Raw genomic sequence first — 25,714 nt, 5'->3', positions numbered from 1 at the left:
TGTATGTCTGCTAACATTCTGTACGCCAAAAGCCTGAAAAGTAGGAAACAAAACCTATTTTTCAAAACCTCCAGAGTTGATGCCATAAAACATGGGCTGCACAGTAAATGTTTAGTATGATAAGTAAAATATTATAATAGCAATACTAAAATATTATATAATATAATAGTAAATATAATATAATAGTAAAATACTATAATAAAGAATATATAACAAATATGTACTTAAAGTGGAGCTTGAGAAAGGGAAAGGGAAGTAATCAATTATTATTACTGGAATGTTAAGGTATCAGGCTTGAATCCCAAGATTACCACCAATGGAAGGGGGGCTGATTTGTGTTGATTCCCTCTCCCATTGCACACCACTCACTGTCCCCTTGTGATGTTCTGCAGCCTTTCAGGGATCATTATGAGCTTCAGGTAAAGGCATGAGGAGTTGAAGTCCCATTATCAGTGGTGTACCACAAGAACCAGAACTTAGCCAACAGACAGATAACAAAGTATGGTTCATACATTATACCTGGATTTTCAGAACACATTCAGTAATTGCCCCAAGAAGCTAATGGCCATGTCACATACCTTAACATCTTAATATTTATGTTAGTAAGGTTTCTATTACTAAATATCTGTATATACCAGTAAGTTCACACATTAGATGGCTTTAACATGTACTGGTTAAAAATATATATGGCATAGGATAAAATGGAGCATTTCCCCATATAGAAGGAAATGGTGCGTTCCCCAGAAACGGTAGCAGCGGGAGATGGAAGGATAAACTCATGCTCAACAGACACCTTTGAAGTAGGTGAGAGAGCTCTGAGTGAACTGCTCTTGAGAGAACAGCTCTAAGAGATCTATGACTGACCCAAAGCAAGCTGCTTGTGGAGGCGTGGGGAATCAACCCTGGTTCTCCAGATTAGACTCCACTGCTCTTCACAACTACACAAAACTGGTTCTCAAAAAATATACACTTTCTATAGCAGGGATGCCCAAACTTTCTTCATGAAAGAGCCACATAGACTAAATATCAGATGCTTGAGACCACACTGTGACTTTGGAGGAAGAGGTGGGTTTCGGGAGTGGCCTGAAAGTGACATCACAGGATGGGGTGGGGTTTGGTGCAAAATGTGACAATCAAAAGGGGTGGAACTTGGGAAGTGCCATCCCCTGACATTTGATCTGGATGTGACACCACCAAAGTCATCCTTGCTAGCACCCCCCCCCAAAAAAAGTCCTCAGGTGATAAAAAAAAACCCCAAAAAGGGAATGCTGAGAGCTCAAAAGAGCAAAAAATAACAACTTTCAGCATTCATAAACAATTATTTAATTGGTCTGCAATTGCTCTTCACTGTGCCTCTAATGAGAGCAACAACCAATCATCATATTCAGATAAATGCCATTGAGTCCAATTTCCAAAGCATCCATTTTCTGCAAGGAGAGTTTTACCTGGACACCAGTTGTAATTCCAGAAGATCTCCAGTTATCACCAGGAGTCTGGTAACCCTACTTTCATATGACCAGCAGATTACAAAAATAAATTTCTACATAATAAGCTCTGTTTGTATGCTCCCATCCCAACCTCAGTATTCTGTATTTATATACAGGAAGTATTGGAAGTAGAATAGGGGAAGAAAGGATAATTTTTGAATTTTGAGCAATCCTGAGTATTAAACATGATCTCTCTTTCTAAGTGATTCCTACATATGGGAGCTCCCAACCACCCCACAGTGCTGGCATGTTTCAGGTTCCTCTGCAATCACAGGAGGACTGTAATTTTTTTTTCTTATTGAGTGACTTATTCAAAGCATTGTCTTGCTTCATTATTTTCCCATCTGTAGATATTATTTATTCCTTTTCCTGTAACTGACAAACTCATTCTCAGTGAGGAAAGCCTGAAATACAGATATGCATTCCTTGGAGTGGATCTATTGCTTTGGCAATTGCAGCCTGCACCAATCTATTGCTTTGGCCATTGTATCTGCACCAACCAACTTTGTTCTTTTTTATCACAGTTTTAGCTGCCCTGCCTCCAGCAAGCTCCCATTCTCCATTTTTTCTGCATTTGACTCTGCCTTGCTATTTCTGATGATGTGCCTTTGGTTTGTGACCTTTATGATCTTCTCATTTTGACTGCTTCTGACCTCGTTCGCATGATTCAAAGGAAGCTACTGACATGCAAGTTTTCTGGAAGCTGACTCCTCTTGGGAATGAACCAATTCCCCCCTCCCTTCACCACCTTTCCCTGCCAGAGCAACCCAAAGAAGAATTACATCTCTTGAAACCCACCATTTCCAGGTGACAATGCTGCTTCCAGTCCGCCGACCAGTCTCTCACATGCAGCCAGACCTGGAAATGCACTGGCCTTTGGCCCGCCTGGTGCTCTGTGCAAAAATAGGAGTACTCTGGCAGAGTGCATGTTGGGCAAGACTGAGCACTGGGGTGGTGAGCTGGCCCTTTCCACATGGGGCCACCAAGACAAGGTGCAACGGAGCTCCCCCTTGGGCTGCAAAAGCTCAGCTGGCTCATGCTGCTGCACCTCCCACCAGGCCTCTGAGCTGCTGCCATAGTTTCTCCAGCACCCCTCCTCCTCCCTGTGCACCTTTTGGGGCTGCAGGCCAGCCTCCCTTGCCCCCTTCATCCTCCACGTTCCGCAGGCAGACAGGCCTGGAGATGTGCCAAGGATGCGGCAGTACTTTGTCTGGGTGGCCTGGGACCTGCTTACATTTGAAAGCGCCTTTTCCCACCTGTGCCCCAGAGAGCACTGCATTCAGGATCTCAGAACTTTTAATGATTCTTGGTCCGAAGGAAGCCTGGTTGACTACCACCAGGACTAGGGCTTTCTCCATGGCAGCTCCCACATGGTGGAATGAGCTCCCCAACAACATCAGAGCCCTGCGGGACCTTCCACAGTTCCACAGGGCTTGCAAGACTGAAATATTTCATCTTGCATTTAGCAAAAAATGGGAGACAGCTGCCACACCACAGAACTGACAGTCTTGGCCAACACCACTGCATTAGTATCATGAGTGTCATAACCACTGAAGATCTTGGATTGTACTTCTTACTGCTTTGTAATTTTACTGATTGTTTCATTGAATAGTATTATTTTAAGCTTTATATTTTGATATTGTTTTTATTGGTTGTTAGCTGCCCCGAGCCCATTGAGGGGAGGGTGGGATATAAATCTAAATGAATGAATGAATGAATGAATAAATGAATGAATGAATGGAAGGATAGCTCAGGCCGCATTCTGTCCACTGCCAAAAAAGCAACCCATCACTGCTCTGCCTCTGAGTTTGTGCAGAGAGGGCCATCCACAAGTGATGCAGTGCCAGCTAAGTAGCATTCTAAATGGTGCTCATAGCCTGCCCCCATTCCTCTGACACTCCACCTCCCCTCTATCCCTCCGGTTCACACACACATGCACCTGCATATGTTAAGAGCCAAGTGTGAGAAGGGTGGGCCAAGCAGCATAAATGAAACTTTTTGAGCAGAATACTTCAGAAATCTTGAGATCTTTGAGTGTATCCTCATGGAAGTGTAAGCAAATACAAGAATATATATGTTTTGGTTAAATAAAACAATGTAAATGGTTATTGTTAATGGTTATTTTTATCCTTCCAATAAAGTACAGCAGATAAGTTGTCCAAATATGAATGATTAACCAATTAAACTGGAGACAGTTCACCTTGCAGTGATTTCATAACTATCCATATAACTAAAACTAACCATAAAAGTTATTATACTGAAATGAAACCTTCATCTGGGTTGTAAATATTAATGCCAGCAAGAATTAGCCTTTATGTAGAAAACCATGATTTAAATCGAGTCTTACTGACTAGTGATTTAAATCAATTTGATTTAAATCAAGTTCACCCTGTTCCCACCAGTTCCCATGGGGAGCTGGCAACCTTGTTTCACTTTCATCAGAAGGTAAGTCATCAAGTTATTGGCAAGCATGTATGCTCTTTGCTGGGAAAACTGTTGGATGTAAAGGGCTACTGAGGAACTCAACACTCCACCGGATCATGCTACTCAGTTCATAGGAAAGGAAAAGGAAAGGTCCCCTGTGCAAGCACCAGTTGTTTCCGACTCAGGGGTGACGCTGCTTTCACAACGTTTTCATGGCAGACTTTTTACGGGGTGGTTTGCCATTGCCTTCCCCAGCCATCAACACTTTCCGCCCAGCAAGCTGGGTACTCCTTTTACTGACCTCAGAAGGATGGAAGGCTGAGTCAACCTCATAACAGAATCTTAATACATGATGATCTTATAAATGTACAGAACAGAAAGGCTCTGTCTATACCAGAGGCTGAGACACAAGATTAATAAAGGAGGACCCTCCAACTTAAACTAACCGCTAAGATAATTTCCACTTCCAGGAACCAAATAAATAGCTTAATTCATGAGAAACATCACAGATGAACCACTCTAAGTAAAACCCATGAATACTTACAAATTATAAAGCATATCAGCCATGTTGCTGCGGTAGTACAAGGCATTTCTATAGGCATTTTCAGCTTCAGAAATCTTGCTCTGGCTCTTTAGAACATTTCCAAGGTTACCCCATGCTGCCAAGAGAAGAAAGCTGTATTCAGAAAGAGCTGCAATCCAATTATATACTCAACATAGTATCTGAGCACTGAGAAGTTCCTCAGGGACAGAAAACCCACACAGCTGTCTTTTTTTTTAATCTCGAGAATAACTTCCCACTTTGCATTATACTGTATCATTTCTTCTGCTAGCAAAAGGGATATGTGTCCTGTAATTTAGTTATCAATGTTGTCCCAAAAGGGCACATATTATAAGCAAAAGGCATCTATTGCTGGGATCACAATTTCCTTAGGAGCACCTCCCGAGCCCTTAAGGATGTGGGGGATGCAAGTAGGACAAAGAAGTCACAAGGCTGCTACTGTCAGTGTACAGAAGCACAGTACATTAAGACCTTCATAACACAGGGCATCAAGAGAAAAAATAATTTAATAGATCCTTACAGAAAGCACACTTCTCATATTCATTTTGAGGCACGGCATGTTGATTTTAGACACCCTGCATGGGAAGCAGGAAGAAGTAATTTCAATAAAGAAGACCAAAATGGCAATAGGGTGTATGGGTAATGCCTGGATTTACCAAATGTATAGATGAAATAAATGACCATGTGAATGAATGGAACAGTATGTACCATGTGACGGATAAACAGAGGCTTCTGTTCAAGGAATAAGCAAGTGAAGGGTATACTTAGTCTGTGTAGTAAAAACAAACAGGAATGGCAATTAAAACAAACAAACAAATATTATTCCAGCATAAGATTTTGTGGACTAGACTGCACTTTTTCAGAAGCTATGAAGTGTTTCCAAAACCAAGTTAAAAGACAATTGGAGTGAGGATATTAATAGCTGTTACATATAGTGCTTTATGCAATTTGATTTTTAGAAGTGTTGTATCCTTAGATTTTTCCAGTAATGAATAAGACATGGGGTCTTTTATACACCACTGCTTCTTAAGACATGGGTTGCTAGAAGGAGGGAAACTGCAACAAAATATTACCAGTGGTAGTTGTTTTTGCATTACAGATAACAGTCCATTAATAAAGTACACTTACACTAGAAAGGCAGGGATAGAAAAAAAAGAAACAAAATCTGAATGAATGCCTTGATGACACTGATGAAACACTTCATAAGATGCTGAGCTAATTAAATTCCAGTAACATAATTGTGATTTATCTATAATACTCTCCATCTTCTTCATTTGATGGAAGAAAATGCACACTAAGCAGGACAACCTTTAATGTCTTGGTGATAGATTCTTATTAATTTGTGCTTCTGGTTGGAATTTCATTGCGTTTTATTAGTTATGCTCCTCCCAAATCACTCTCTCTCTAGCTGCCATAAATTAGCAAGTTTAAGAGAACAAAAATGCCCCTGACACAAAGCAAAATTTATCCTTTAAAATGCTACCAATTTCAGAAACATGTTTTCAACTTTAAAGAGTACATTGCTTGTTTTATATTTGTGGCACATCTTAAGTATTTCCCCTTGGAATTCTTTACTTCTATTTCTTATACAGGCATTCTTTACTACTTTGGCTCCCTTTCAATCCATTATAGTTCCATGTAAGCACTTAGTGGTAGAGCAGTAACTTCTATATTCGCATTGTATCCAGCCATGTAACATTTATGCATTATCAAAATAATATTGAATTTAAAAAAAAATATTATTCAGTCTATATATTATTTTTCAAGTGTGGGCAAATCTCTTTATACTTAAATCCATGGATTGGACTCACACTCAGAAAAGATGACATAGCTACAAATCTAAGTACATTGAAGAAGATATTGGATTTATATCCTGGCCTCCACTCAGAATCTCAGAGTCTCAGAGCGGCTCACAATCTCCTTTATCTTCCTCCCCCACAAAAGACATCCTGTGAGGTAGGTGGGGCTGAGAGAACTCTCACAGAAGCTACCCTGTTCTAATCCTTGGCCAACTGATTAAGTGGCCATCTCCTTGCCTCCTTACTGCAACTCAGTTTTTCCTTTGTTTACTGTTATGGTAATGTTTAACACCTGGACAAACCCTTTGTCTTCTATACTTACTCCTCCTCAGGGCATCACAGCTCAACTGATTAAACCATTAAAACTCAGTCCTGTCCCATCATGACTCACTAATCTTGTCAAACCCCTTCCACCCCTTCTGTGACATCAGAGATCACATGTACTAGTGTCATGGAGTGTCATAAGTCACCTGACCTCTGTGTCATGGATCACCTGATACCATTGCCTGGAGACACAAATTTGGTAATATAAAGCCATGTGGTCTGCAAGTTCAGTGTGTCTTGTCTTACCTATCACAGACTTGCACCCCCAAACTCTGTTTAGGCCACTTTCCACATTCATGTCTTCTGCTTCTTGGATCCATGGACCTTTGCACATCTGGACAGGTAATATTGCCTTGATAATAATCCCTAAAAATCCCTATCGATCACCTCTAACCTTCTTAATTTTTGATTGTGTGTGTCTTTTGTGTGTGATTGTACCTTTCTACATAATTTTCTAGTAAAACACTCTAAAATATATTTGATCTGGAGTTTTCCTTTATGAAAATCGGACCTTCATATAATTGAAGAAGATCACAGCTCCTAATTTGCTCTACCTGAATCTCCCTCTTGCTAATTTCCCCACCTAAAGAGGAGACCCCCAGCATTTCCCGTAACAATGCAGGTGTTTGGATTGGGCTCAGCAGAATGACAGTCACCAGATCTGGAATGCCATGAAGGGTGGCTTGGGCATGTTCCTGTTCCAGCTTGACATAAGGGTTGAGTTGTCTGATCTGTATTGTCAGGATAGGGTTCATCTTTCCAACAAGGGCAATGATATCTTTTTAGAAGACCTACAGTGAAGGGTTTGGGTGGCTTTGGGCTGCCTGCTGGGTATGTAGGCCTAAGCAGAGGCTTGACCTTGCTTGTGGCAGGGTAGTGTGATAATGGGAGTGGAATGGTGGACACCTTGGCATTTCCTGTTGGGAATAAAGAGTTTACCAGGAAGAGCCTTCAGGCCTTGAGAGAATGGTGGATCTTATTTTGGAGTCCACTGGTGGGTCAGGGGCACTACTAATTGGCCAGGCTGCTGATTAAGAGCTAATTGATTGGCTTGAGATTGGGGCAGGTGTCTTGCCCTATATTGAGCTGGGAAGTTGCCTGATGTTGACACCCGTCCTGCTTTCCATACCTGCAGGCATCCTCATGCTGTTTCATTTATAAATAATTAATATTTGTTGAAATCCACATACTGACTCTTCATTCCAAGTGGGAGAGTAGTAACTATAAAGTCTGTAGTGTCCTTTATGTAAGACGGTATGTTAATAACAAAAGGTTTAAGGAAAGAATCCATATATTTAGATAAAGGCTCCACTACCAAATAATAACCAGAGATGATGGGGTGCTTCAATGGTGGTTTGCCTGGTTTATGTAAGGTGTAAAAAACTGGAACACGGGGGAACTCATTAAGAATCATGTTACTGTGTCCTCTATGTACTCCAATGACAGCACCTCCTGAATGACTATTTTGACAAAATGTAAAATGTGTTGAGTAGGGTTGTTATGGATTGGTGAGTAAAAATTACACTCCTAAAGTTGCCACATAACCTCTTGGTGATAATTCTTATACTTCTGTATCACCATGGCACCACCCTGTCAGCTTCTTTTATAACAATACTTCTGTCAGATGCTAATTTTGTTAATACTGTTCTCTTTCTTTTAGAAAGGTTAAACTTAGTTCTTCTCATGTTGTTCTCATATCTATCAATGTCCTTAAGTAAAAAAAAAAATTCAAAGACTTGTATGGACACATCTACCATTAGGCACAAAAGATGACTTAGGTTTGAATCTACTGTATTCTACAGACTGCGCATCACCAAAGTATTTCTTTAACTTCAATTTAAAGAGGTCTACCCTCATTTGAAATAATTATAACAAGGAATAGGAATGAAACCCAGTCCCAAATTTAATAAATGCTCAGCAAGTGAAAGGGTCCGAGATGACAGATTAATAATTAGGTTTTCCTCCTGCCCCTGCACAGAGGGTAGGAGCAAAAAAACAAAAATCTCCCTTTGAATTATTTTGACAGGCCTTTAATAGCTAAATGAAAGAGGACTGCCACTCTACACTGCTGAGCAACATCTCTCATGAGGATCATGAAGAATTATGATCACTGTCAGAAGAAAGTAAGTTATGCTCCCACCTGTACTGAAATTCTGAGTAGCACCATGAAATGTATTTTAATTTTTAATTTAATTGTTTTTAAATTATAACCTTAAATTGTGTTTTTAAATTGACTGTTAGCCACCCTGAGTCCGCTTGTGGAGAAGGTGGGATAGAAAAATACATAAATAAATAGTTTCCTTTTCTGAAATGGGTTTATACACTGCATTCACCTCCCCTGAAGTCATTGTGGAGACTTCATCTGTTGTCCAAGTGACTGTGTTTCGCAGCCCAAGACACCTGTCTATTATTCAAAGGGGTTAGGGAACATACACCTGTATACTTACTATCCCTCTTAATTTTTGTATTGTAATCTCTCTAGACCTCTTTTGAAATTGTCTAATCTCTTCCTGTAATTCTTCATACATGAATCAAATGTCTCTGTAGAAAATAGGGTTGCCAAGTCCAATTCAAGAAATATCTGGGGACTTTGGGGGTGGAGCCAGGAGACTTTGGGGGTGGAGCCAGGAGACATTGGGGCGGAGCCAGGAACAAGAGTGTGACAAGCATAATTGAACTCCAAGAGAGTTCTGGCCATCACATTTAAAGGGACAGCACACCTTTTTAAATGTCTTCCTTCCATAGGAAATAATGAAGGATAAGGGCACCTTCTTTTGGGGCTCATAGAATTGGACCCCCTGGTCCAATCGTTTTGAAATTTGGGGGATACTTTGGGGAGAGGCACTAGATACTATATTGAAAATTTGGTGCCTCTACCTCAAAAAACAGCTCCCCCAGAGCCCCCGAAACCTCCAGATCAATTCCCCATTATACCCTATGAGAAGACGTTTCCCTCTCCACCCCCCTCCACCCCGCCCCCCCTCCACCCCGCCCCCCCTCCACCCCGCCCCTCCCCTTTCTGGGAAATCTGATGCAGGAGACAGAACTCACTCACCTCCGGAGGTGCAAAGGCACATGGTCCTTTGGGGGCATGGCTGGGCTCCCCTCCCTTCACCGGCCAGCTGACTGGGGGCGGGAAGCAGCCTGAGAAAACGGAAGAGCTCTGGCTGCTGCGATCGGGGCTGGGTGGGAAGGGCTGCCGTTCTCCCCCTCCCCTCCCCGCTTTCCCTTTTATGGCCAGCGGGAGGAGGAGGCTCCAAATCGGGGGTCTCCAGGCCTAGCGGGGGATTTGGGACCCCTAGTAGAAAATGATTCCTTCAACTTTTCCTCCCGTTTCAGTTTGTAGCTTAGGAGATTCTTGAGCAGCTTGATCAATAGCAAGTGACATTAAACCAAAATCACATTTGTTTAGAATGGCCATCCATTTATCAAAAAAATTCCTCATTGTCTGAAAAAGAGTCAACCCCTTCTGCACTCTTAAACTGTGAGGAAGCCTATTAGCCTGACAATTTTTTGGTCCACCTTTGAAGTCACCCTGAGTTGCTGGGTCTTGGTGAACAACTGCACATAAACTGGTTTGGACATAGAGGAATGCACTGGGCTTCTCTTTTGGACACTATCTAATGACAAGTTTTTAACTACGCTCTTCCTGACACCTTGATTATACAACTCGGAGAAAACGACCTACCCGCCCAGAAATGTTTTGAGCTATGCCAAGTAATAACTTTGGAACTTCAGATCCTCACTGCAAGCCTACTACATACTAAGCTATTTTGGTCATAACTGCTGTAATGGTGCAGCTGGAGAAGCACCATCAACCCAGAAAAGGTGGATTTGACTAGAAGAAAGGAATGCAAATGTGCCAGCAAAGTCATCAAGTCCCTAGGTGGCTCCATTATTAAACACATGGAGATTTCATTTCTTCAGATTGCCCTGTACATGGCAGACAGGGCTTACCTTTCTGAGTGGGGAATAAACATTTGGCTTTTAGCATCTGGAATGGCTTGCTTTGCTGGTTGTAGGCTTAGGAGCTTTGATGGGAGCAGAGGGGATCCCTCCAACTCTTGTGGTGGTTTTTTTTTTTTTTTTGTATTGGGACAGATCCTTTTGGGGGAGATAAATCTGTGTTCCCACCTCCCCCATTTCAGGATTCCATTAAGGGATTTTGGGGGTTGAGTTATTATGCATAAAGCTTGGGGGCTTTTTTGGGGCTCACCATCAGGTGACAAAGGGAACCACTCAGCAGAAGTTTGCCCTCATGGTAACCACAAGATTTTGCCACTTCACAGTTGACTCCCCAGCAGGAGGGCTAGGGGTGGTGCTTATCAGGCGGCAAGTGGGTTATCCAATATGTGGATCCATCCCCATGCTGTGCCAATGCTCCTATATCTGTAATCAATAAAAGCTGTGGCCTTTTAATTCCATGAAAGTGTTGTCTTTTTTTTTTTTAACTTCCCCTTCCAGCATCTCCCTGTTAAGCCCCGGGCCTGCAAGACCCTGCTTCTCATAGCCCCACTGATGTTATGAAATAATTTTGGCTGGCTACTAAAGCTCCTGTCCTTTTGTACTTAGGCTCAACAGGCACAATACTGCAGAGGGCAAAATTCTTCCAAAAAGAACTGCATGGCTTGCCTTCAGCTAGAAACTGCTGATTGCTGCATAATATGCATTCAAGGCCAGCATTTTTTGGGTAAGAGATTGCCTTGAGCACTGTTTTTCATTCTTTTGTTCCCCCTTTTATCATGACCCATAGACTCTGCTGAATTTTCCCAGCCATCATGATTCAATCTTTAGAGAACTGACCTCTCTTTAACGCTGAAATAGCACTGTTGCCTTTTGCCCTGACATTTTGCCTATGAGCAAGTCCAGCACTGATGCCTATATGCATTGGAGATCAGAACATATTGAGAGCATTTCAAATGTTACCCATCACACCAGGAGGTCACTCTAAATTTCTTCCATGACAGCATGGCATGATGTGGGTATAACATTTATCTTGGGGTTGTTGTATCAACCAGCCACAACAGGAAGAGAAGTTGGTATGGTATAGTGGCTAAGGCAATGAATGAATGGGGATGTTCCAATTTAACCTCTGCTACAAACTCAGTATATGGTCTTAGTGAAGCCATTCACTCTCACCCATCAGATGCACAGGAGTAGGGATGGGCACAGACCTGAACCTGAACTAAAATCTGGCCCAGACTTTACCTTGTTCGAGGTTCAAACAGTTTGGTCCGAAAGTCACATGTTTGGACCTGGAAGTCTCCGAACTTCCTGCCCGGTTCAGAACCTCTTGTGCACTCTTGGCAAAGAAAATCCACCCACGGAGATTCGTGCTGAAAAGTGGGTATGAGTGGGATATTTCCAGCCATTGAGGGACCAATAGTGACAGTCTGAAGATGATAGGCAAGTCTGATTTCCAATTACAGGCACTGGTGTAGTGGTTAAGTGTGCGGACTCTTATCTGGGAGAACTGGGTTTGATTCCCCACTCCTCCACTTGCACCTGCTGGCATGGCCTTGGGTCAGCCATAGCTCTGGCAGAGGTTGTCCTTGAAAGGGCAGCTGCTGTGAGAGCCCTCTCCAGCCCCACCCACCTCACAGGGTGTCTGTTGTGGGGGAGGAAGGTAAAGGAGATTGTGAGCCACTCTGAGACTCTTCGGAGTGGAGGGCGGGATATAAATCAAATATCATCTTCTTCTATATAATCCTTGGAGGCTCATTCCTGTCCTCTGTTTGCATCTGGTTTTTGGGAGTCTTGTTCTTGCGTGTGAAAGAATATCTTTTGGTGGACTGAGGGGGGGCGGAATTATTGGGGTGGGTGGAGAAACCTGTTGAATCTCTTGGCCTCTTTACAAACTGCCAGAGTAAAAGCATCACCTCTCTCTTTTTTCTCCTTTCTTTGCATTCAGAGCAACATTTCTCTCCAGTCTTTTTCTTTGCTATGAGGAGTGGGAAACATGGATAGATTTTTTTTCATTTAAAACATTTTTGATTTGTTTTGGGGGTGGACTGTTCACATTTGTGGGTTCTCAAAACTGCCTGGGGGATATCCTCTCCCACTCAGCACCCAAACTACCTACAGTTTCTGGGGGGCTTGGCTAACTGCCATCTTCCTTGGCTGTGAGGTTCCCTTTCTTCTCCTCCAAAAAGCACCCCATTTCTTCCTGCATTGCTTGAGTCTCTGCCTGATGGGTTTCCACTCTCCTCTCCCACTCAGGCACCCAAACTACCTACAGATTTCTGGGGGGCTTGGCTAACTGCCCTCTTCCCCGGCTGTGGGGTACCCTTGCTGCTCCTCCAAAAAAACATCCTTTCTCCTCTGCCACATATTCCCACACACTCCCTTAGCTAGTCCACCAGTGCCCCCTCCCACAGCTGTGCAGTGAGTCCCAGTTGCCAGGCTTGGTCGTCCCTGTCACCTTCCCGGGTAGGATGGAAGGCTTGGCCCCAATCAGTCATCATGTCACCAGGGCTGGGTGGCTAGTTACAGGAAGACACAGCCACCTGTAGCCATGTGGGTGATCCCTGGGGAAGTACTCTGGGAGTCTGATGACTGTAGCTTAACCAGGTCCACACTGTAGTGTCTCAAACTGATGCTGGACAACTCCCCCCAAAACAGTTTCCTGGAGTCACCTTGCTTGGTGATCTGCTACTTGGATCCCCTCAAATCTAACACGCATGTAACATGTTGGCCATGTGGAGGGTCACCCCAGGGAGGAATTGTGTGCGTTGAAGGCCTCTAACGCACCCGGGTCAGTTTTTGTCACTTCTGAACCAGCAGAGGTGACATCTCATTGAAAAGCATTGCAGTGAATGACCTTTTTAAGGGGTCTGTAACTCAGTTCTCTGAAGTTCAATGTGGACCAAACTTGGTGGGTACATTGAAGAGAGTGATCTGGAGACAACCTGCAATTTGGAGCTTCAAAGCCCTGTGGGGGGCTTTTTAAAAACCGGACCAATTTGCAAACTGGTTCACAAACCAGGCTGTGGTTCAGTTTGCAAACTGGTCCGGGAACCAGTCCGGTTCTGTTCATGAACTGAACCAGCATTTTCTGGTCTGTGCCCATCCCTACACAGGAGTAATAATAGCAACTTACTTTACAAGCTATTGTAATCTAATTAATCACAATGAAGGGATTTCTCATAAAACGAGATACAAAAAGATTTCTTACCAGATTTTGAGACAAGAAAAAGATCACTTCTTTAATATAAAATAAATGAAAAATGTTGATTAAAATAATGATGGGAAATGAAAACATGAAAACCTTGGACACAGGAATCATACAACATATTACATAGCAAGAAGTATGCATTATATAAACTTTTCTGAATCATGTTTTAATCTAATCAGTATCAGGAATTATATCTAATATGAACAATCTGCCAGTATCTTTTGGATTAATTCTGTTACTGTAAAGCTTTTTCTTGAAAAAAGTCATTTAGCACATTTATTTCTATCACCCAAACATACATGAAGCTGCCTTACACTGAATCAGACCATCAGTGCATCAAGGTCAGTACTCCCTACTCAGCCTGACAGTGACTCTTCAAGGTCTCAGGCAGAGGTATTTTGCATCACCTATTTCCTGGTCTTCTTTAAATGGAGATGCTAGGGGTTGAATCTGGAACCTTCTATATCTATATGCAATCCAGAGGCTCTTTCACTGAACCATAGCCTTCCCACAACCATAAATACTTTCTAACTCATCTTTTAGGAAATTAATGAACATAAGAACATAAGAGAAGCCATGTTAGATCAGGCCAATGGCCCATCCAGTCCAACACTCTGTGTCACACAGTGGCAATATATACGGTATACACACACACACACACACACACTGTGGCTAATAACCACTGATAGACCTCTGCTCCATATTTTTATCTAAACCCCTCTTGAAGCTGGCTATGCTTGTGGCCGCCACCACCTCCTGTGGCAGTGAATTCCACATGTTAATCACCCTTTGGGTGAAGAAGTACTTCCTTTTATCCATTTTAACCTTGCTGCTCAGCAATTTCATCGAATGCCCACGAGTTCTTGTATTGTGAGAAAGGGAGAAAGTACTTCTTTCTCTACTTTCTCCATCCCATGCATTATCTTGTAAACTTCTATCATCTCACCTCACAGTCGACATTTCTCCAAGCTAAAGAGTCCCAAGCGTTTCAATCTTTCTTCATAGGGAAAGTGTTCCAGCCCTTTAATCATTCTAGTTGCCCTTTTCTGGACTTTCTCCAATGCTATAATATCCTTTTTGAGGTGCGGCTTTATGTATTTTATTTCAGCAAATACCTGCTAATGCTTGTACCAACTTAATATTAACACATCTTTCTTCTTACATCCATAAATTATTACTTTTCATTAATTATGTAATGGGTGTGGCTTATACATCCTGCTGGCCAATTATTCCAAAATTTTAGGAATCATTACCTATGCAATTTGTTATTCATATATATTGTCCCACAGATCCAACAGTAATTTGTTACTGCCATCACTGTTAAAATTCTCAGTTCGGCAAAAGGGCAGCCCCATGTAGAGGGCGTTGCCACGGCTGGAACCGGACCAGGAGGAGGACCCAGAGGAGGGTCTGTCGGGGGAGCTGATGAGCAGCGGCACGTCTGGCGGTGGTGTGCGGCAGACCCCCGGAGGGGCTGGTGTGTTCCCGGGCGATGGTGGTAAGCTCCCTCTTAAACCGGTGCAGGGGTGGCCGTGGGGCCCTATACAAATGCCCCTCCCCCCGCCAGCAACGGGAGGAGCAGCTTGGGGCATCGGGCAGATTGGGATGCCCGAGCCGCGGGGCCCCGGCCTGCCATGGGCTTGGGGTCTTCAGGGTGCAGCCCCACTAGGCAGCCCAGTTTTCCCACCCGTTGGCCAGCAGGCGGGCTCGGTGGTGACACCTGCAGTCCCCGCTGCCCCGCCCACCCCTTGGCGTTCTGCCTTGGGGCGGGCAACAATATGTTCAAGGGCAGGGGGTGTGGCCTGGGGTACCGAGTGGTGGGTGGTTGTACCCACCAAACCCTTATGCCAATATTCCTTTTCATATCCTTCCTTATGGCGACACTTCGTTGCCTCTTGGGGATCATTTAGTGGCTGTTGCACATGAAAAAATCCTCCGTGGGGAGTATGTGGACGTGTTCAGCCTCCTTTTCAGGGAGCTCGAAAAGAAGAGCAAGGACGAGCTCGATGAAAAGGAAAAAGAGAAACTTAAACGTAGAAAGGTGGATAGGACATGGGCAAACTGGTTGCCCGGATTTTTAATTTACGCTGGTGTCATTGCGAGGGCATAGCCTGCCCGTGCGGCCGTGCTGTTCCAGTACATAGACATTGTCTACCGGGCATATATGGATTTTGTTGGTGCGGCAAGGCTGCAGTACGATGAGGCCTTCCGCATGAGGGCTGCCGTTAACCCGGGGATGCCATGGGGCCAGATCAACCAGCAGCTGTGGCTGCAGTTGATGTCCCCGGCGAAGCCGAACGTGGGGGACAGGTCCGATAGTGGGCATTTGGTACAAAAACAGCAACAGCAACAGTTTACTGCAGGGGCCCGCGTTACTGAGGGCCAGCCGGTTCAAACCCGGCTGTTATGCTGGGAATTCGCATCCAAGGGTGTGTGCCCCAGGAAACCCTGTAAGTTTAAACACGAGTGCCCACTTTGCAGTGGGGCTCAAGCCCTCTTCGCCTGTAGCAGGTCGAAGCCTAGGGCCGAGGGTAAGCGCCCCGGGGGCGGCGGTGGCGGACAGCAGCCCCCTGGTAAAGGGGCCCAGCCCCATTCGTCTGACGGTACTCAATAGGTTATTGAGAATGTACCCACATGAGACGGATGGCCGGTATCTGCGGGATGGGTTTACTTACGGTTTTCGGATTCCTTATCAGGGGACAAGGGCCCCTTTTTTAGCTCCTTACCTTCGTTTGGTGGCTGGTCTCGAGCACGTTGTTCGGGCCAAGATTGCTAAGGAGTGCCAGGAAAGCAGGGTCTTAGGTCCTTTTGATACGCCGCCTGTACCCACTTTAAGGGTATCTCCTTTGGGCGTGGTACCTAAGAAGGCGCCTGGTGAATATCGCCTTATTCACCACCTGTCTTACCCCAGGGGGGCGTCAGTAAACAACGCCATCCCTGAGGATTTATGTTCAGTACGATAAACTTCCTTTGACCAAGCGGTCAAAGTAGTGCGGGGCTGCGGGGTTGGGGCTGAGATGGCTAAATGCGTCATTAAGTCAGCATTTCGCCTCTTGCTTGTCCATCCTGAGGATTTTGAGCTCCTGGGTTTTTCTTTTGAAGGGAAATTTTACATGGATTGCGCCCTACCCTATGGGTTGTTCGGTATCCTGTGTCGCTTTTGAGCGCTTTAGTTCCTTTGTGAAATGGGCGCTGAGGGACAGGACGGGGCTTAGCGATACTGCGCATTATCTGGACGACTACATTTTCGTCGGTCCAGCGGGCTCCGGACAATGCGTCAGGTTGTTACGCTCCTTTCAAGAATTAGCCCTCGAACTCGGGTTGCCTTTGGCACACAAGAAGACGGAGGGGCCCAGTACGGTGCTTACATTTTTAGGCATCGAGCTTGACACTCATCAGCAAGCTTCCCGACTGCCGGAGAATAAGGTTGCTGACCTTAAGGTCCGGTTAGCCACCCTGAGGGGGCAGCGGAAGGTTTCACTGTTGGAATTACAGCAGGTGGTGGGTCACCTTAACTTTGCATGCAAAGTGGTGGCACCAGGTAGGGCATTTTTGAGGGTTCTCTGTGATGCTATGAGTCATTTGCGGCTCCCTCATCATTGGGTCCGAGTTACCGCGGGAATGCGGGCGGACCTGGAGGTTTGGGAGGGGTTTTTGGAGTCCTTTAACGGCGTTTCTTTTTGGAGGGAGGATCTGAAGATCGAAGCCGAGCTCCAGATCTCGTCTGATGCGTCCAGAGCTAGCGGGTTCGGGGTATACTTTAAGGGGCACTGGTGCGCGGAGCAATGGTCCACGGTTGGCCAGTGGACTCTGTAGGGATTTGACATTTTTAGAAATTTTCCCTATTTTGGTTTCCGTTTGGCTTTGGGGTGAGCAGCTTGCCAACCATTCGGTGCTCTTTTGGTGTGATAACATGGCTGTAGTACATGTTATCAACTCCTTGTCCTCCAAGTCAGTGTTGGTAATGAACCTGGTCAGGTCATTCACTCTACGTTGCCTTCGCTTGAATATTTTATTTCTGGCAAGGCACGTACCCGGAGTCTGCAACAGGGTGGCGGACGCTCTATCTCGCAAACAGATGGAGCGTTTTCGGCAACTGGCCCCAGAGGCAGACCCGTGGCCGGTGCGAATGCCCTTGGACCTCTGGCGACTTGGGAAGCAGAAGCTGGTAGGGCCATTCAGCTGGCTTTAGCTCCTAGTACCAGAAGGGCGTACTATAGAGCAGTTTCCCAATTCAGGGAGTTTAGGAGTGCCGCTGCACTGCAGGATTGTTGGCCAATTCCGATGGCTCACATAATGCAGTTCAGCGTATACCAGAAAGGGAGAGGCCTGGGGCTGAAAACTATCAGGGGCCAGTTGGTGGCATTGGCCTTTGTTAGTAAAGCCCATGGGTTCTTAGAGAATACGGGTGATTTCAGGGTTAGGAAAATGCTAGAGGGTTGGGCTAGGGAGCGCGGTCCACGGGTGGACGCCAGGCAACCCATATCCCCTTCTGTTCTTAAGGGGTTGTTTGGGAGTTGGCCGAGCGTATGTTCTTCCCCTTTTGAGGCGGCACTGTTTCATGCGGCCTCGCTGTTGGCCTTTTTTGGCGTTTTGCGAGTTAGTGAGCTGGTAGTACAGTCTAAAGCTGATACTTCTGGGAGGGCGCTCCAGGTCAGGGACGTTAAAATTGAACAGAGTCAGATTGTTCTGACAATTCGGCGGTCCAAGACTGATCAACGACAGAGGGGGTCCATCATCACGATCGGACTGTGCGCTTTGCCAGAACTGTGTCCGGTTAAGGCTGTTAGGCATTATGTGCGGCTTAGGCATGAGGACGGATCCCCCCTCACCAAATATCAGTTTTGGGCTGTGACAAGCAGGGCCCTGGCCAGGCTGGGTTTGAAGGGCGTCAAGCTTGGGACGCACTCATTCCGGATTGGAGCGGCCTCCACAGCTGCTACGATGGGTTACACGCCCTCCACCATCCGGCACATTGGCCAGTGGCGGCCGGCGGCTTACAAAAACTATGTGCGCCCGTTGGTCACCTAAGGGGTCGGTGGTTGGGCGTCGGTTTGTTGTCTTCTGTAATGATATGTTGCTGACAGTTTTTTGTTTTTTTTTGAGGTCCTGGGGCTCGTGGTGAGAGGTGTCGTATTCTCATCTGCGGGCACAGCATGGTGTTCTGGGCTGCCCATCACGTCAGACGGTCTCCAGTGGGCACCCAGCTGGGCCTCAGTGCTTGGGCAGCTGTGGAGTGGCTGGGTCGTCGGGGGCTGCGTTGGCCTGGGATTATGCCCCTGTTGTTCAGGGAAGGGAGGGCACCTCCTCCACACATTTTGGTCGTTCACTTGGGAGGGAACGACTTTGGGTTGCTGCGAGGGAAGGCTCTCTCGCAGCAGGCGCTGGCGGATCTCCGAGAAATCAAGTGGAGATGGCCTGGGGTGATCTTGGTGTGGTCAGCAATTCTGCCACACTGGGTGTGGAGGTGTGCCCTTTCACCTGGCGGTATTGAGCACGCTAGGCGCAAGGCCAATAAGGCCTTTCAGAAAGCCATGGAGGATGGCTTGGGGATTTTTCTCCCGCATCCGGCCATACGAGTTGAGAATGCGGACCTGTATCGGCCGGATGGAGTTCACCTTTCTGAGTTGGGCAACCGGGCCTTTTTAGATGAGATACGGCAGGGTTTGCGGTCGGCTCTGGGCCGTCCGTTGGGGCGCTAATGCCTAAGCAGAGGCTTGGCATTGGCGGTGGCTGGAGGATGTTTGGCCACAGGATTTTCAGGGGAGCACCTATGGCCTAGCACCGTTGGTGCGGTGGTCTGTATGAACCGCAGATGGGCTACACGGCTCAGTGCGGGGAATGCAGATCACGGGGAGCCTCACCTGGGCGGATCTTTCCACGGGGGATTGATGCTAGCCCAGGTGGAGAATGGCTGGGGGCCTGGCCGCTCAGCTACAACCCGAATACGGCGGGCTTGTGCTGGGGGCAGGGTGGCTCGCCCTTTGGACAAGGTGGGGTCAGGGGGTGATCCCAATGGCTTGTCCCGTTCATGTCCCATCCCTGCCAGTTATTGGTTATGAGTTATTTAATAAAGCGGCCCGGTTTTAAACCCAACACTTGTGTCTGTCTCTTCATTCCGACTGGGGGGGCAAAAGACATGGTGTATGTGCATGCACATACAGTACAATGCTTAGCACCATTTTAATATAGATCATTTATGCTAAAACTTTTAAGAGGGTTCTACAAAGCCTGAAGGCAGTATATGGCCCATCATATCAGGCTCAGAGTCCCTTGCATAGTGCAGACGGCCAAGTGCTCCTCACAGACAAGGCATCCATACTGAAACATTGGTCGGAGTATTTTCAGGCTCTCTTCAGTGCCAACCGCGTAGTTCAAGATTCAGCAATCCACCTCACCCCACTTCAACCAGTGAAAACAGAGTTGGATGAGATCCCCACCCTAGAAGAGACTATTAAAGCCATCAAGCAACTGAAAAGTGGCAAGGCAGCGGGAGTTGATGGAATCCCACCAGAGATCTGGAAGCATGGGGGCACAGTACTACATAGCACACTTCACAAAGTACTTGTCACCTGCTGGGAACAAAGCAAACTACCATAGGACTTTCGCGATGCAATCATCATCACTCAACACAAGAACAAAGGAGAAAAGTCAGACTGCTCCAACTACCGGGGGATAACCCTGCTCTCCGTCGCAGGCAAAATCCTTGCCAGAATACTCCTGAACAGACTGGTGCCCACCATTGCAGAAGAACTCCTCCCAGAGAGCCAGTGTGGCTTCAGAGCTAACAGGAGCACCACCAACATGGTATTTGTTCTCAGGCAGCTCCAGGAGAAATGCAGGGAACAGAACAAGGGTCTATATGTGACTTTTGTCGACCTTACCAAAGCTTTTGATACCGTTAGCAGGAAAGGCCTGTGGCAAATCTTGGAACATTTAGGATTTCCCCCAAGGTTCCTCAGCATGATCATCCAGCTACATGAAGACCAGCGAGGCCAAGTCAGACACTGCAACGACCTCTCGGAGCCCTTCCCAATAGGCACAGGTGTAAAGCAAGGCTGAGTTCTCGCGCCAACTCTCTTTACGATCTTCTTTAGCATGATGCTTCAAAGAGCCGCAGTAGATCTAGATGATGACGATGGTGTCTACATCCACTATCGCACTGATGGCAGCCTGTTCAACCTGAGGCGACTAAAGGCTCACTCCAAGACAATGGAAAAACTCATCCGAGAGCTACTATTTGCTGATGATGCTGCACTCGTCTCCCACTTGGTATCAGCTCTGCAGCATATGACGTCCTGCTTTGCAGAGGCTGCCAAGCTATTCGGCCTAGAAGTTAGTCTGAAGAAGACAGAAGTTCTCCACCAGCCTGCACCCCAGGAAGATTATCACCCTCCCTGCATCACTGTGGGTGAATCAGTTGTGAAGACAGTCCAGCAGTTCAGCTACCTGGGGTGCATCATCTTCTCAGATGCCAAGATCGACAAGGAGATTGACAACAGGCTGGCAAAGGCAAACCGTGCACAAAAGCAACAAGCATCTGAAAAAAGGCACAAAGATCAATGTTTACAAAGCGGTTGTGATGACAACCCTCATCTACAGCTCCGAATCGTGGGTTTTATACCGTCATCACCTGCGACTCCTTGAGCGCTTTCATCAGCGCTGCCTTCGCACCATCCTCAACATCCACTGGAGTGACTTTGTGACCAACACTGAAGTCCTCAAGAGGGCGGAGGTTACAAGCATCGAAGCATTGCTGTTGAAGACGCAGCTGCGCTGGGCAGGGCATATTTCTAGGATGGAAAACCACCGCCTTCCCAAGATTGCTCTGTATGGTGAACTTTCCACCGGCCATCGAAATAGAGGGGCGCCAAAGAAGAGGTACAAGGACACCTTGAAGAAATCCCTTGGCACCTATCGCATCAACCATCACCAGTGGTCTGACCTAGCCTCAGATCGCAAAGCATGGAGGCACACCATCCACCAGGCTGTCTCTTCCTTTGAGAACGCACACATAGCTGGTCTTGAGGACAAAAGGAGATTGAGGAAGAGTCGCACTGCTACAGCACCAACCCCAAATCAGACTTTTCCCTGCAGCCACTGTGGCCGGATCTGCCTGTCCCGCATTGGTCTTGTCAGCCACCAGCGAGCCTGCAGCAGACGTGGACTACTGCACCCTTCTTAAATCTTCGTTTGCGAAGTCAAGCCGAGAGATTTATGCTAAAGCTTTAGCTGATAAGACCAAATGCAAACACTTTTCCAAAAAGAAGCATTGGTCTCTTATTCTAAGTACAAAAAACCCGTGAACTGTCAAAGACTGCATATTATATTATTATACAGCAGAGAAACTTATCCAGTCTGCTCTTCTCCCTCCTTTCTCTTGACACAAGTACAGTCTTCCACTAGGCTTAATTAACTGCATCCACCCTACCCTCAAATCCTAACATTATAATAAGGCATGACTCAGTTAAGTTCCTAAGTTATTTAAAGATACCCTTAACAGGAAAAAACCTGATTATATCAAAATAGCAAATGGACAGGCATGACAACTGATGCAGAAGTGAGTGTCTCAATCCCCACTGCAGTTTTTCAGCAGCTAATGACTGACAGGTTGTCTGCCAAGTTTCAGGTCAAACAGTATGGCCTTTGCATATGACAGTTTTAAGGCAGTGGTAGAAGATTCCTTTCAGCTGGTTCTCCTGAGTATATCTTTCCCCAACAATGAGCAAAATTGTGCCAGGAGTTTAAGAAGTTCATGAACAACATAAATAATAATAAGCTGTGCTACAACTGAAAAGCAGTTGGAATTCTAAAAGAGAAAGCAGAACAAGATCTTCCACTAGATAGTGTAGTTATTAGACCATGTTAAGAAAACAGCAAAGAAAGGAAAAGAAGGAACTAACCTGCTGAAACAGAATCACTATCTACCAACAAATGGTTACAAAATGGTGGAATAAAAATGGTTACTTAAACATTTAAAAAGAATAAGTTGTGATAAACTAAAGCCTATGTTTATGGATTTATGGATGATTGAGATTGTGTGTTTTTGTAATAGTTTATGTTAAAACTTATGATGCTGAAGAAGATATGAAGATCTGCCATATCTTGCCACCTTAATTTATTAATATTTATAGTTGTAATATAGCACCCATATATCTTTAGTGATGATACTGGTTTTAAATGTTCTATGTTATAAACTGCCATTTGCCTGTAAGCTGCCCTGAACCTGCTTTGGCAGGAAGGACAGGGTATCAATCTAGTAAATAAAAAAATAAAACAAAATGAATACTCTAGATATACTGTTAATATACTGAAAGGTTCTCGAATGTGTTCTCAATAAATTTAATTTGCATGTCATTGGGGGCATAAAGAGATACAAAGATGTATGTTTTGTCAAACATTGTGCCCTTTAAAAATAGTACAAGCATTAAAAAATTTACAAAGGGAACAATACAGAACGTTAATTATTTAAAAAGTATGTGGGACATGTTTATAATCGGTGCTCTGGAAAACCAGAATTAGGGTTGCCAAGTCCAATTGAAGAAATAGCTGGGGACTTTGGGGGTGGAGCCAGGAGACTTTGGGCGTGGAGCCAGGAGATGTTAGGGGTGGAGCCAATATCAAGGCTGTGACAAGCGCCGCAGCCGCAGGTTCCCGCGCCGCAGCCGCACTAGCAGCTGTCCCTCCCTCCTCCTCCCGCTCGTCTTTCCCGCCCCTCCGCGGCCGCCTGAGGCTGGAGGCCTGGGAGAAGCAGGGCGGTGGTGCGGGCATGGAGAGCAGGGCCAGGGGCTCGGGGCCTCCTCCTTGGCCTCCGGCGCTGCCGCGCTGGTGCTGGCGGGGCTGTGCTGCACCCCTTCAAGAGCTCCCTCACTGCCCTGGGCCGCGCCTGGCTCCGCCGCCTCCGCTGCTCCGGTGTGCCCGATCTCCTCGCCGCGCTCCCGCTGCCCCTCTGCCGCCAGCTCCTCCGCCGCCTCCTCCTGCTGCTGGGCGCCAGCGGGCCCGCCGCCTACGGCTTCACTGGGCGGGGAGGGGGCGGCAGCGGCTCGCCATTTCCCCCCTGCCCCCGCTTCCGTTTTTTGGGGGAGCGGGGGAAGAGGGTGGAAATCCTGGGGTCCCCTGCCAGGGCGGGAGGGTTGGGACCCCTAACCAGAATAGACTGCTGCAATTATCCCTTCATTTTTCTCACTGGTATCTCATTTTGGATACAAAAAAGACAAGCACTTTTCTGCAAGACACACAAGACCCAGAAAGTGAATTCTGACCATCCAGAGGCTAATTTATATAACAATACTATCACATCTTTGTATTTCTATCAGGGTTTTATTAGCATTTTGCATAGCTTAAGAAACAGTGCACTTTAATGAGTTAGTAATTACTAAATGATAAGCATGTTTTAATTTTATCTGTCTTCAAGTAGTGGCTTTATTTACCCAAGTATCCCTCAAGAACTATGTAGTTCAAACTGTGTACACATTAGGGTTTTTTTTTTTTAATTTTCATTAGCTTTTTTTATTAGTTTTCTCCATCACTGTTTTGCTTCAAGGCTTGCTTTCCCACCCCTGCCTATATTCATCCTTCTGAATATAAAATCAGAATTAGCTTGTATTCTATTTATTATATCACCAGTGTATGCACACTGCTCACAAAAGCACTTAGGAGCCACATCCTTTCCAAATGAATTAAACCCAGAAACAAAAAAGTATAGTTAGTAGAATCTGTTTAAAAAACCCCAAATAATAAAGACTGTTACCTTTAGCTGGATTTACTTTTATCCCTGATTTATACAGCATCTCTTCATTCTGCCAGTCTCCATTCCTGACAAAAGTCTTGAGTCCATACAAAAAAAGTAATGCAGCAGTGGCAAAAAAAATCAAGTTCTTCAGAAAGCGCTTTTGGGTTTTTATATAAAGGGCCCTGGTGCCCACTGTAATCAGCAGGCAGAAGCCCATACTAGGTATATATAACACACGCTCTGCTATTACAAAGCCAACATAAAAAAACAGGTTTGTGGCTGGAATAAAGGGTATAATTAACAAGGAGAGAGATAGAACTACAATATTCTCAGTTGAAGGAAGTTGCGGTCTTTGTGGCAAGTGTTTAATACCATTTTCTTCTTTAGAAAAAAAACTGGACTTCATGTCCAAGCTTTTGCATTCCATTTCTGATACAAAGTTATGACCATTGGTATTCGGCTTGCCATTTGTTATATTTTTCGCATTGCTTTCCCTCTCTTTGCTGGAGCTTTTCAAACCAGAGTAAGCAAGAAGGAGAAGTCCAGCATAAAAGGCCACTGTGTGTAGATTCCTCCAGTCACTGACTGTTTTGAGAAGAGGCACAGCATCCATGGACCAATCAAAACTAAGAGTGTCCGGGCACAGCAATAGCCAAAGGTTTTTGGTTGGTAGGTAAAAAAAAGTCAGAGTTCGTGTTAGAAAAGTGTCTGAATCAGCTGCTGGGTTGTCGGAGTTGGAAAAGCTGGGAGGTTTATTCCCCATCCAGTAGAAGCGAAAACCTAGCAGCAAAGTTCCCCAGAAGATCAGTAAACCAATGCTCAAAAGAAGCGGTAAATTCTTCCTCTGAAAGGGAAAAGAGAATAATACATGTGCATTACATCAACAAATAGGCTGTTGAAATCACTATATAAAAGACTATTTCTGTGTTTGCAAGCTTCTAAATAGGCTCTAAAATCCCCACCTAACAGCACTCTACAAATTTCCAGCCGGCTTTCACAATAGACTAGAGTCTATGACTATATAAATATTGTCCTACATCATTTACTTGAAGTTATAGAGTTGTCTGCACACTATTAAAGTTCCTTTGTGAAGGACAGTGATCGTTAACAACTAAGGATTTATTAAGCTCATGTTCCTCTTCCCTTGACTTCCTAGTTTGCACCAAAGCAGAGTTTGCATATTATTTTAATCTTAGGTAGAAAACCTTGTTT

The 25,714-nt window shown here is 45.4% G+C and overlaps 1 protein-coding gene across 2 annotated transcripts in view; it reads right to left on the bottom strand.

The window, feature by feature from the left end:
• The window catches only part of TMTC2 (transmembrane O-mannosyltransferase targeting cadherins 2), a 372,311-nt gene that overhangs the window by 100,496 nt on the left and 246,101 nt on the right, over window positions 1–25,714 (bottom strand). For both annotated transcript variants that reach the window (XM_060245144.1, XM_060245145.1), the window contains exons 3-4: window positions 24,521–25,346; window positions 4,456–4,570 (exon numbers count right to left, since the gene is read on the bottom strand). In XM_060245144.1, coding sequence (XP_060101127.1) covers window positions 4,456–4,570; window positions 24,521–25,346 — 941 coding nt within the window. The remainder of the gene's footprint in view (window positions 1–4,455; window positions 4,571–24,520; window positions 25,347–25,714) is intronic.

Source organism: Heteronotia binoei, chromosome 8 (assembly GCF_032191835.1).
Source record: "Heteronotia binoei isolate CCM8104 ecotype False Entrance Well chromosome 8, APGP_CSIRO_Hbin_v1, whole genome shotgun sequence".
Lineage (NCBI taxonomy): Eukaryota > Metazoa > Chordata > Lepidosauria > Squamata > Gekkonidae > Heteronotia > Heteronotia binoei.
The sequence above is the reverse complement of the archived record's forward strand: the minus strand, read 5'-3'. Positions and strand labels throughout refer to the sequence as shown.